Source organism: Pteropus vampyrus, unplaced genomic scaffold (assembly GCF_000151845.1).
Source record: "Pteropus vampyrus isolate Shadow unplaced genomic scaffold, Pvam_2.0 Scaffold528, whole genome shotgun sequence".
NCBI classification, from domain to species: domain Eukaryota; kingdom Metazoa; phylum Chordata; class Mammalia; order Chiroptera; family Pteropodidae; genus Pteropus; species Pteropus vampyrus.
In genome coordinates this window covers 1787461-1800929 of record NW_011889309.1, presented here as the reverse complement: position 1 = coordinate 1800929, position 13469 = coordinate 1787461, and the positions used below count along the sequence as shown (strand labels likewise).

The following is a 13469-nucleotide window of genomic DNA, read 5'->3' as shown; positions in this document are numbered from 1 at the left end:
CCTATAGTCAAATCTCCTGCCTCCCCTGCTACCCCAACATGTATTTTATGTTTTAGCAACACCACTTAATAGCCTATATTTTATGTCTTTTGTGCCTGTTTACATTCTATCATTTCCTGTGCTTGAAATGCTCTTCTCTATCCTGTTAACCTGATCTTCATCGTTTTACAAAATGGCTCAAAATTCACCTCCCACTTTCTTGATTATATGTCCAAAAGTTAATCACTTCTTATGTTTGAATTCACTATTTCTGTGTGGCTTATTTCAGGTATGTGTTATTTCCATGTATTTCCTTCTAGATTGTAGATGCCCTGAGGACAGAGTTTGGATTTTATTAATTCTTGCATCTTTAGTCTTTAGCACAGTGTTTGGCATAGATGTACTATCTGGTTCATGTTTGTTAAACTGAACTAAATGAGACTGTAAGCTTTGTGAGCACTTGCCTTTTATGAATACGTGAATGGGCATATAAGCCTAATAGGAACCACTTGATAAGGTGCGAGAAAGATAACAGAACTAAATAAATATACGTGCTCTCTCCATTTTTATTAAGTGATAAAAAGATTTTTATTCTCAGATTGTCTTAAAAAGGAAATAGACACCTAAGTGGAGAAAAATGACTAGAATGAAATGTCATCTCTCCAGAGGAACCTAAGTTGAAATTGTAGAGCTTTTAGGGCTTTAAGTTTTGTTTTCAAATATTTGATATTAAAATATTGGCAGGTAGCTTTTAGAGTATAGTTTTTTCTTCCCTTCTCTGATGAATAGATAAGATTGATTAGTTGTTTATAAGTGGATCCATGTCAAATGAGTGAAAATAATTTTAAACTACTTGAGAGTGTGTTTCCTTCTCCATTATTTTTATGCTATGAAAACTCTTCCTGAAGATTTAGCCTCATCCTTATTTTGAATTACTGCAGTTTATTTTTTAGAACTGTAAATTAGTTCCCAACTATTTACTATTCCAGTAATTTGAATCCTGTAGGATCAGCTTCCTGCTGTAGGAGGCACCACTCTTTTCTTGGTTAGTCTCCACAGTAAGAGGTGACAGGGAGACCCGAAGCTCCCAAAGCATCCTTTAACTTTGCCTTTGTCATTTCTGCCTTGGAGCCATTATGGTTCCAAAGTCACAGTAGTTTGGATACAGTTTAGGTAATTCAGATGAAATATTTGGGTGACTTTTTATTAACACATTTAACTTGACTACCAAAGGAAGTAACACTGCAGGCCTGAGGGTATTCTTCTCCTGCACACGTCATAGTGGAGCTTTTGCTTTGTTACTGGTTAAAGCCATGGTAAAGACCAGCAGAATACTGCCATCTGGGTCTGTCATCTTACTCACATCATCTCATCCCCACCTGTCATTTTAATTGTAGTTACTTCTGAGGCTTAGATGTGTTTTGTTTTGCTTTCTTTTTCTTTCTGAATGCTGTTTTGCAAAAGTATCTGTTTCCATTTGGCCATCATTTTATTTCTCTTTTCTTCCTCACTCTCCAATTCCTTTTAAAATTATTATTAATGTTAAACATTCCACATGGTCCAAATGGATTTTTTACCATAGATAATTGATAATAATGAAGAATTTAAAAACTCTTTGACAAATTATTAAGTCATTCCCAGACATATCGCTTAAAAATGGTTTACATTTTGAAAAGATAATATGTGAAAAAAAAGATGTATGCATCTGGTGAGTTCAGGTGGTTCAAATGGGCAAACAGTGAAAAGCAGATCTCCTTTCCAGACTATTTCTCATTTCTCCCTCTGGGGTCAAACAAATATTAATTTCTATTTTATCCTTATGGAGGTAGTCTATGCAGATATAAGCAGATAAAACTATTTTTATAAGATTTAAATGTATATTTTAGAACTCTTTGGGGGTAGTATTTATTTAATTTTTTTTGGAGGTTGTCAGTGTGGCTGGTAGTATTCATGCTTTGTGAAGTATGGTACTCTACTATCAAGTTTGTGTGTGTGTGTGTGTGTGTGTGTGTGTGTGTGTGTGTGTGTGTGTGTGTGTGTGTGTAGTAAATACTGATCTTATATACAAGCCTAAGGATATATTTTATATGCCCTCCAGCATTAGTGGTCAGACATGGCCTATATTCTGTTTATGGTTGCATTAAGTTTCATAGTAATTTCTATCTGACCCTTTGGGAACATAAAATGCAAATTATTTGATAGCATTTGAGGGTGCTTAGGTGACTGGGTGTTCTGTTCTGATATTAATCTATTTGCAAAAGTATACTGAGCACCGTGTCCTCCAATTATGCTTTATCTTGACTTTCTCCAAGTACTTTACAAGAGCACATTTAGTCAGGATTTGAGGCACAAAGGAATTGAAATTTTCACAAGTGTACTCCACAACTTGGTAACGGAACCAGGCAACATCACCCAATATTTCTGGCTCCCTGACTTTAAGGACCAGTTCAGAATACTTTTACAAATGCATTAGAACTATGCCAATGGTAGAAGTAGTCAGATGTAATTTGACACCCATTCTTCCAGAAAGTCATAGATTACCCTCTGATGCCCCCCAAAAAACCTTTTCAGAGGCTACAGTTAAAGATCTTTTTCCATCCTGTAGTTCCTCATTTTTCAGTCTGGCTTTCAATTTTCCTTTTTCATCTACTGTTCCTCTTCAAACTGCCTTAACACATTTTGAGTAGATTTATGTTACTGATCCATTATACAATCTTAATGTTCTAATCCAAAACCCATGTCTTAATGTGTACACTATCTGCACTTTTGGAAAGCTGTTCCAATACAATATCCTGGAAAATAACCAATGAAGGCGCCTGGCATTGCTTTTAAGTCTTCAGGGAGATAAAGGAAGGAAAAAAAAAACTTCAGGCTATTTGGAAGCGTTAAACCATGAGGCCATAAGGAAAAACTTTTTATGTTCCTATGATTGCTTCCTTACTAGGAAATATTTTGACTTTAATATGTCTTTAATATGCCCATCCCTCAATTTATCTCTATTTAAACTGTGTATGTGATGATTGCCCTTGAATTGCATAGGGCTGAATTTAAGTGGTTCTGAAACTTCCAGTTAATAGGTACTATTAAACTTGGTGACTATTATTTTAACATGGACAGTTCACCACCCTCCCCACACACTTAATTCTTTTTAAAAATTTTTTAATTAAGTTTATTGGAGTAACACTGGTTAATACAATTATGTAATTTACAGGTGTACATTATCGTTTGACATACATATATTCTATTGTATGTTTACCACCCAAAGTCCAGTTTCCTTCAGCTACCATATATTTCATCCTCTTTACCCACTTTATCCTCCCCCTAAACCCTATATTTGATCCCCTTTACCCTGTCTACCTACTCCCCCTCCCCCACTCCACTAGTAACCACTAGTCTATAGTCCTCTGGTAACCACTAGCCTATATCCCATGTCCATTAGTCTCTGTTTGTCCTGTTCATTTGTTGCTTTTAGGTTTATATCCCACATATAAGTGATATCATGTGATTTTCAACTTTTTCAGTCTGGCTTATTCTGCTTAGAATGATTATCTCGAGGTCCATCCAGGTTGTCTAAATGGCAGTATTTCATCTTTTCTTATAGCTGAGTGATATTCCATTGTATATATGTACCACATCTTCTTTAGCCAATCATCTATTATAGGACACTTCGGTTGCTTCCATGTCCTAGCCACTGTGAATAATGCTGCTATGAACATCAGTGTGCAAATATCTTTTTGGATATAGGTTTTCAAGTCTTTGGGGTAAATATCGAGTAGAGGGATTGCTGGATCATATGGTAAATCAATTATTAGTTTTTTGAGGAACCACTACACTGTTTTCTATAGTGGCTTTTTTTTGCAGTCCCACCAGCAGTGTATGAGGGTTCCTTTTTCTTGGCATCCTCCCCAAGATTTGTTATTACTTATCCTGTTGATTATAGCTATTCTAACAGGTGTGAGATGGTATCTCATTGTGGTTTTGATTTGCATTTCCCTAATAGCTAACAATGTTGAGCATCTTTTCATATATTTGTTGGCCATTTGTATGTCCTCTAGGGAGAAGTGTCTGCTGAGGTCCTCTGCCCATTTTTGGATTGGATCATTTGTGTTTTTGTTGTTGTTATTGAGTTGCATAAGTTCTTTGTATATTTTGGATATTAGGCCCTTATCGAAGGCATTGCTTGCAAATATTTTTCCCATTTGAATGTTTGTCTCTTTACCTTGTTGACAGTTTCTTTTGCGGAGCAGAAGCTTTTCAGTTTGATGTAGTCCCATTCATTTATTTTAGCTTTTACATATTTTGCATTTGAGGTCAAATTCATAAAATCTTGTTTAAGTCCAAGGCCCTTGAGCTTAGTTCCTATGTTTTCTTCTATGCATTTCATTGATTCAGGTCTTATATTCAGGACTTTAATCCATTTTGAGTAAATTTTGATGTGTGGTGATAGACAACAGCCTAGTTTCATTCATTTGCAGGTGGCTTTCCAGTTTTCCCAGCACCATTTATTGAAGAGGCTTTCTTTTCTCCACTGTATGTTTTTGGCTTTTTTGTCGAAAATTGTTTGCCCATATAAATATGGGTTTACTTCTGGACTCTCAATTCTGTTCCACTGGTCCGTGTGTCTGTTTTGCTGCCAATAGCATGCCGTTTTGATTACTGTCGCTTTGTAGTATAATTTGAAGTTGGGCAGAGTGATGCCTCTGGCTTTGTTCTTATTTCTCAGGATGGCTTTGGCAATTCAGGGTCTTTTGTGCTTCTATACAAATCTGATGATTTTTTGTTCTATTTCTTTAAAAAATGCCGATGAGATTTTGATGGGGACGACATTAAATCTGCATAATGCTTTAGGTAATATGGTCATTTGAACTATGCTGATTTCTTCCAATCCAAGAACACGAAATATCTTTCCATTTTTTTGTATCTTCTTTGATTTCTTTTAATAGAGTCTTGTAGTTTTTATTATATAGGTCTTTCACATGTTTCGTTAAGTTTATTCCTAGGTATTTTATTCTTTTCGTTGCAATTGCAAAAGGAATTGTTTTTTTTCACTTCTTTTTTCCGACACTTCATTATTAGAGTACAGGAACGCTATGGATTTTTGAACGTTGATTTTGTATCCAGAGACTTTACTGTATTTGCTTATTGTTTCTAGTAGTGTTCTTGTGGAGTCTTTATGGTTTTCTATATAGAGAATCATGCCATCCGCAAATAGTGACAGTTTGACTTCTTCGTTTCCTATTTGGATGTATTTTATATCTTTGTCTTGCCTAATTGCACTTGCTAAGACCTCCAATGTTATATTGAAGAAGAGTGGCGATAGTGGACAACCTTGCCTTATTCCTGATCATAGAGGGAAGGTTTTTAGTTTTTCACCATTAAGTATAATGTTGGCTGAGGGCTTGTCATAGATGGCCTTTATTATATTAAGGTACTTTCCCTCTATACCAATTTTGTTAAGTGTTTTGATCATAAATGGATGCCATATCTAGTCGAAGGCTTTTTCTGCATCTATTGATATGATCGTATGATTCTTATTTTTTAATTTGTTTCTGTGGTGTATCACGTTGATCAATTTGCATATGTTGAACCATCGCTATGCCCCTGGGATGAAGCCCACTTGATCGTGGTGTGTAATCTTTTTGATATGTTGCTGTATTCGGTTCACTAGTATCTTATTTAGGATTTTTGCATCTGTGTTCATGAGAGATATCGGTCTGTAGTTTTCTTTTTTGCGTGTTATCTTTACCAGGGTTTGGTATCAGAGTAATATTAGCCTCATAAAATGAGTTGGGAGGTATTGCCTCCTCTTTGATTTTTTGAAAGAGTTTGAAGAGAATAGGTATTAAATCTTCTTTGAATGTTTGGTAGAATTCACTGTTGAAGCCCTCTGGTCCTGGACTTTTACTTTTTGGTAGGTTTTTGATGATTGTTCCAATTTCCATACTGCTGATCTATTTAGATTTTCCAGTTCTCGATTCAGTCTAGAGAGGTGGTACTTTTCTAAGTACTGCTCCATTTCTTCTAAGTTATTAAATTTGATATTATATAAATTTTTCATAGTATTCTTGCATGATCCTTTGTATTTCTGTGGTGTCTGTCATAATTTCCCCTCTTTCGTCCCTGATTTTGTGTCCTTTTTCTTTTTTTCTTTAGTGAGTCTAGTCAGGGGTTTGTCAATTTTATTATCCTTCTCAAAGAACCAGCTCTTTCTTGCATTTATTTTTTTCTTTTTGTTTGTTTGTTTTCAATTTCATTTATTTCTGCTCTAATTTTGTCAATTTCTTTCCTTCTGCTGACTTTAGGTTTCATTTGTTCTTCCTTTTCTAGTTTTTTAAGATGAAGTGTTAGGTTGTTTATTTGGGCTCATTCTTGTTTTCGGAGATAGGCCTGTAATGATATGAACGTTCTTCTTTACGACTGCTTTTGCCGTTTCTCAAAAGTTTTGATATGTTGTACTATCATTATCATTTGTTTCTATGTATCTCTTGATTTCTCTTTTTATATCTTCTCTGACACAGTTATTCTTCAGCAGCATGTTGTTTAATCTCTATGTATTTGTAGTTCTTCCTAATTTCTTTCTGCAGTTGATCTGTAGTTTCAAAGCATTATGATCAGAGAATATGGTTGGTATGATTTCAACCCTCTTATGTTTCTTAAGGCTATTATGTGGTTGATTCTTGAGAATGTTTTATATGCACTAGAGAAGACTATGTAAGCAGCTGTTTGAGATGGAAGGCTCTGTAAATGTCAGTTATGTCCAGTTGGTGTAATGTGTCATTTAGAGATGTTATTTCCTTATAGATAATCTGTTTGGATGATCTGTCCATATCTGACAATGAGGTATTTAGGTCCCCTACTACGATAGTGTTTTAGTCTGTTTCTCCCTTTAGTTCTGTTAGTAATTGCTTTACACATTTTGGGGATCCCTGATTGGGAGCATAGATATTAATAAGTGTTGTGTCTCCTTGGTGCATGATTCCCTTTATCATTATGAAGTGTCCCTCAGTATCTTTCTTTAATTTTTTTTATTTTGAAGTCTATCTCATTTGATATTAGTACTGCTGCTCCTGCTTTTTTCTGAATGCCATTTGCTTGAAATATAATTTTCCACCCATTCACTTTGAGTCTATAATTGTGTTTGGAACTGAGATGTGTGTCCCAGAGGCAGCATATGGTTGGGTTTTGTTTTTTGATCCTTTCTGCAACTCTGTGCCTTTTTATTGGTGAGTTCAGTCCATTTACATTTAGGGTGATTATTGAAATATGAGGTCTTCTTGAAGCCATTTTATCTTTTGCTTTCTGGTATTCAATGTTTCCATTGCTTCCTTGTCCTTGTGTTTCGGTTTTCTTTATTTTGGTTGGGTTTTGTGGGTTTTGCCTCTGGTCCTTCTTGTTTTATGTTATATACAATGGTTCTGAATCTTTGGTGTTTGGTTACCATTACGAGTATAAAAAGGATAGTTGTATATATACAGTCATCCATTTTCTCCTGTGCATGCCTTATCTCCATTCCTCTTTGCAAATTTAGATCTTTGAATCCTCCCCTTTTCAGTCATTGTTATCTCAATTTGTTCGTATGTATGCTGTATGTTTATTACTATCTTTTTATAACAATTCTCTTCTTTTTATTTAAGCTTATAATGCCCTATTCTTAGTAAGGGTTTCACTCCTCTGCTTCTATTTGCTTGATAGTCACTTTCCTCCTAATTATGTATTTTTTTTTTTTTGTCATTTTATTTAGGTGAACTGACTCCTTTTGGTATTTCCTGTAGTGCAGGCTTCGAAGTGGAGAATTCCCTCAATTTTTGTATGTCTGGAAAGTCTTAATTTTTCCTTCATATTTAAAGGAGAGCTTAGCTGGATACATTATTCTAGGCTGGTAGTTCCTTTCATTTAATAGTTTAAATATTTGATTCCATCCTTTTCTGGCTTGTAATGTTTGCGCTGAGAAGTCCGACGATAATCTAATGGGTTTAACTTTATAAGTTACTGTTTCTTTCTCCCCGGCTGCCCTGAGAGTTCTGTCTTTGTCATTGATTTTTGATAATTTTAATGCAATGTGTCTTGGTGAAGGCCTTTTTGGCTGAGATTATTGGGTGTTCTGTTGACTTCTTGAATTCCAAGCTCTAGCTCAGTCCTTAGATTTGGGAAATTCTCATCAATTATTTGTCTGAAAATGCTTTTTACTCCTCGTTCCTTTTCACCTTTGATAATACCCATTATTTTTATGTTTCCTCTCCTGATATCAGCTAGTTCTTCAATTTCCCTTTCATTATATTTCATTTTTTGGTCTCTTCTTCCTTTTGATTTATTTCTGGATTTCTGTCTTTGATATCACTGATCCTTTCCTCCATTTGGTCGACTCTATTTCCGAAGCTTGCTATTTCATTTTTCAACTCTTGCACTGTGTTCTTCATTTTCAGAAGTTTTCTTTGGTTCCTTTTGAGGATTTCAATCTCCTTGCTCTGCTAATCTAGTTGTTTTTTTCAATTCTTGAAATTGTTGATATGACTTATTTTGGAACTCACTGAGTCTTTTCAGAAGTACCATCCTGAATTCTCTGTTCTTTAAATTGCATATTTCTATTGTCTGCAAGCTTATTTTCTGGAGATTTTTCTCTTTCTTTCTGAGATGTCTTGTCGCCTTGGTTGTACATGGTGTTTAATGGACTATTTCTCCACCTGGGCATTAATGGAAGTGTATTCTGCTGTTTTTCCAGAAAGAAGACTTAATATATAAAGGCCTCTCTTTAGCCTTTTGCACAGAAGGCGCTTTTCTTTTGGTTTCCAATAGGTGGCGTCTAAGCCTCTTGGATCCCTGCTTTACATAAAGTCTTAATAATGCTTTGTAAATTTTCTTGTAGATATTTAATCACGCTCGCTACCCTCAGTTTCAGTCTCTGTCAGTGTCAGCGACAGTCTCGGCATCATTTGCTCAGATTCCCCTGGGATTCCGCGGTGATTGGTCTCAGAAAGTATGGGGGGAGGGGCCCTCTGGGTTGGGAGTTGGGGGCTGCTGCTCAACCTCGGTTTTGCAGCTGCAGTGGGCAAAAATCAGCTGCTGTTCCTCTGCAGTCCCGTCCTGCGTCTCTGCTTTCTGCCCTGATAACTGGGCCCTACAGCCAGCCTGCCACGGGGAGCTCACAGCTACCCAGGCAGGAATGTTGAGGGAACTAGCCACATGAACTTGCTGCTCATTCTCCCCTCCCCCTCCTCCTGCAGGGAGTTCTGGTAGCTATGAGAGGCAGCTTCGTTATTACTCCCAGTCCACCACCTGACACCCAAGGTTCTGACCTGTGGTAGCTCCTATGCGCAGATCCCATGTTCAGACATGCTTGTGTGCAGTTTGGGTGGTTTTTGTTGAGTTTTAGATGTTCAGCTTATTGTTGCTTCTTTTCGAACTGCCAATTCTATGGAAGATAGCAATGTAACTTCTATGACTTTTTGTTAAACATTTTTAAAAATTGTTTTGACATTTTGAGACAAATCTTTGATCAGAGCTATGGTGCTGCCACTAATGGCATAGAACCTGCTCTATATCGTCTGATATTGTTGGTGATAAATTTACATTGAAAAAGAAACTTTCAGCCTGAAGGTTCCCAAAGGCCTCGATGAATACACACAATTCAATTTTGACACATTCAGTGCTGGGATAGAGGACACAGCTGGCCTTGATCACTCTGTGTGGACAGAAAGAACAAACGTCTTGTACTAAAACTGGCTCTATCCTTAAGCTCACAAATGAGAATCCTGACAGAGAGCAGCCCTATATGCTCAGGTTGACTTGTGATATACTCGTTATGAAATGTATTCCATAGTCTAAACTATGGTAAATTGTACAGATAAAAGTTTGGTTCAGTAAATGGACAGGTGTTTGTAGTAGCACAAAAGCACTCAGATCAACAGAACAGAATAGAGAGCCCAGAAATAAACCCACATCTAAACGGTCAGTTAATCTATGATGAAGGAGGCAGGAATATACAATAAGGAAAAGACAGTCTCTTTAATAAATAGTGTTGGGAAAACTGGAGAGATACATGCAAAACAATGAAGCTAATTAACTTTCTTATACCATATACAAAAATAAATAAGAAATGGATTAAAGATTTAAATGTAAAATGCGAAACCATAAAACTCCTAGAAGTAAATATAGACAGTAAACTCTTACATCAGTCTTAGCAATATTATTTTGATATCTCTTCTTAGGCAAAGACCACAAAAGCAAAAATAAACAATGTTGACAGAGGCATACTCTGGCTCTCTTTTAAGGATAATTTCTAGAAGTCACAATAGAATACTTTATTTCTATCTCATCAACTAGAACTTAGTCATACATTCATTCCTAATTAGAAGTAGCTACTTATACGGTTAAAAATTCTTTTACTATGGTAGAATAGAAGAATGGATTTTGAGGGACAAATATCATAGGATTCACTCAGACTCTTTAGTCTGATGTTTAGTCCATACCTTCCTGTTTAGTCCTTTTTCCTATTACCACATGAGCCCCATACACTAGCCAAAAGTTGTCTTGTTACCCTTGATTAGAAATGATTTCCTCCTCTTCTAAATCTTATAGTACTTTTAATCTGTATTGAATTTTTTATGTGCTAAACTGTATTGCTGTCATATGTCTACATAGTCTACATATGTAGCTTCCTTAAGTTATATGGCCTCATCACAGTATAAAATCTTGGGGGTAGTGGCCATGTCTTATATGTCTGTAATGCCTAGCCTAGTACCTTGTAAATGATTGGTTCTCAATAAATATTTCTTGTATCAGTAAGATAAATAATCTTGATGATTTCTTGGTTTCTTATAGAATTTTAGGAAAGGAAGATGGATCAACCTAGTGGAAGGAGTTTTATGCAAGTATTATGTGAGAAATATAGTCCTGAAAACTTTCCTTACCGCCGTGGTCCTGGGATGGGAGTCCATGTCCCAGCCACACCTCAGGGCTCTCCTATGAAAGGTAAAAAAGATGGGACCTAAAACATTTGTTTACTGGACCTTACTTAGGGACATTAAACCAGATATTGCCTTGTTTGTAAATGATTTCCTCTATTTCGAATTATGAGTCAAATAGTCTTTCTCCCTTGCTATATGATTTCAGTTCTTTGAAAAAACTGGAAGGACTTGTTTCCCTCCAGATTAGCCAAAAGGCATTTTAGTTGCACTCATAGGGCCAAAATAATATTTGAATGATAATTTTTCAAATACATGTTCTTTCAAGGAACTTGGAGGGTGCAAGATACAAGACTGGACTGTGCCCTCAATGACCTTACAGCCTAATTGGATTACAAGATACTCACATTTACAAAAATAACACGAGGCAGTTTATAGTGAGTCAAATGAATGGCACCGTGATTAGGACAGAAGTTTAAAAGAGAGTTAATTAATATGATCAGAAAAGAGTTCAAAGCTATGAGACCTTAACTAAGCCTTCAAGAATGTAGAATTTGGTCAGAGAGAAGATAAAGACATTCTAGGAAAGGGATTATGATGTGAGTAAGGATCTATAACTAGAAATGTGCAGATTGTATGTTTTTGCTTGCATTTTAGCTTACTGTTGTAATTAATAGTTCTTGGAATTAGTTCTTTATAATTATGGGAGATTAATATTGAACAGTGTTTTAATTCCTATGTCCAAAGGTTACTGTGCATTTGTTTTCTCAATACAACTATCTTATCACTCCATATAAACTGGAATGGCAGACAGAAGTGGACTTCTTACTTGGTCATTTTTTTTTAGGATCTCTTCCCAGTCTGAGGAATTTGATACTGAGAAGTACTAAGCTGAAAAATCATACAATTTGAGGCCTCCGATAATAAAATATTACTTTTGTGAGTCCTTGTATGATTGCAAATAGGGAAAAATTGGTTGAATTCTCATGTTTATCCTTTTTATTAGAGATAGTATATGATTTTATTGACATGTAATTTTGAATTAGGCAATAGTTTGACTACCCCAGTTTGATCAAATTCATTGAATAGTTTGAGACTGAAACATTTTCTCTCGTTACAATTATATTTTTTTAAAAAGTCTAATTTTTTGTAAGAGACAAATTCTATATGGATATGAAATGAAAATGATTGATGGACAAGTATGAGAGAAATAGATGGAGATTTTTAAATGTATCCACTTAAGTGAGGAAGATTTCTTGAATGATATAAACTTAAAGAACAGAAGTGATTTAGCAGAGACTAATGGTTTGTGATAGTTTTCAAAGGCAATAAAAGTTGAAAATACACACAAGACAGAGAGAAAAGAGCAATCCAGAGTGATACTTTTAAACTAATTTTTTGTTTTTTTTTTAAAGAAAGAATCAAGGCCAATGAGAAGATAGTGGTAGTCCAGGCATGAATCACATAGATCTAGTAGCGTTCACATAACAAGATGATAGCACATTTGGCTAGATGATGGTAGTTGGTAGTTGGGATAAACAATCCTGCTGAGAGGTGAAGCTTATAGGACTTTTTTGGTGGTACTGGTTCAGTACTTCTCATCTCTTTCTGGTTCATTTTTGAACCAAACTCTTGCCCGGTTCATATTTGGCTGTCTCTGCTTAGAATTCAAAACCTTGGATCCCATCATGTCTTGTGTTTCCTTGGATCCCATCATGTCCTGTATTTCCTGGGTCTTTGTGTAATTTCACAAAATTTGATTTTGATTCCTGGGGTCAGAATGTGTGTAGACAAGAATTAGGCTGACAGAAAGTGTTTTGTCCCCCATGCTTCAGATCGCCTCAACCTCCCAAGTGTTCTGGTATTGAACAGCTGTGGAATAACCTGTGCTGGAGATGAAAAAGAAATTGCTGCCTTCTGTGCTCATGTGTCGGAACTAGATCTTTCTGACAACAAACTCGAAGACTGGCATGAGGTAAAGTTTTTATATTGCTTCATTTTGATGAAATATAGTCATAACCATTGTATTATTGTTTATGTTTTCTTATGAATTCTTGTTCTCATTTGAGATTCTTTTTGTCTCTGTCTAAGGATAAATAATTGACTGCTTCAGCTGTTCCTATGGTGATTTTTCAGTTAACTTTGTTATTTCTATTTTGCTTTTCATTAATATGAAAAGCACTGGAGAACTTTATTTCAGGCATCAAGAGGTTAATAAGACTACAGAGGTTTAGACTGCTAATAAGGCATTAAATTGTCTACTATTTCACTAATTGAAACATTCTATGCTTATTCTATACTACTACTTCAACATTTACCTACCTGATTATAGCATTACCTGATAGAAGATACCCTTCTATCCTAAGAAACTACCTTACGAATAAGAAAAAGTCATTTTTCCTACTTGATCTGTTCTCCTGCCTTAATTTAGGCTCTTATTTCTTGCTTAGACTATTGGAAAAGTTTGCTAATGTGTTTTCTGGCCTTGGTTTTATTCTGTTTCCTGTAAGCTATCTTCTGCAGTTCTACTAGACTTCTTTTAATAAATGAAATATGATTATGATACTCTCCTGTTCAAAGTCCTTTAGT

At 35.6% G+C, this 13469-nt stretch overlaps 1 protein-coding gene across 3 annotated transcripts in view; it reads left to right on the top strand.

Annotated features, from left to right (window-relative positions):
* The window catches only part of TBCEL (tubulin folding cofactor E like), a 71054-nt gene that overhangs the window by 13636 nt on the left and 43949 nt on the right, over nt 1–13469 (top strand). For all 3 annotated transcript variants that reach the window (XM_011383590.2, XM_023525115.1, XM_011383589.2), the window contains exons 2-3: nt 10798–10947; nt 12716–12855. In XM_011383590.2, coding sequence (XP_011381892.1) covers nt 10815–10947; nt 12716–12855 — 273 coding nt within the window. In that variant the 5' untranslated portion in view covers nt 10798–10814. The remainder of the gene's footprint in view (nt 1–10797; nt 10948–12715; nt 12856–13469) is intronic.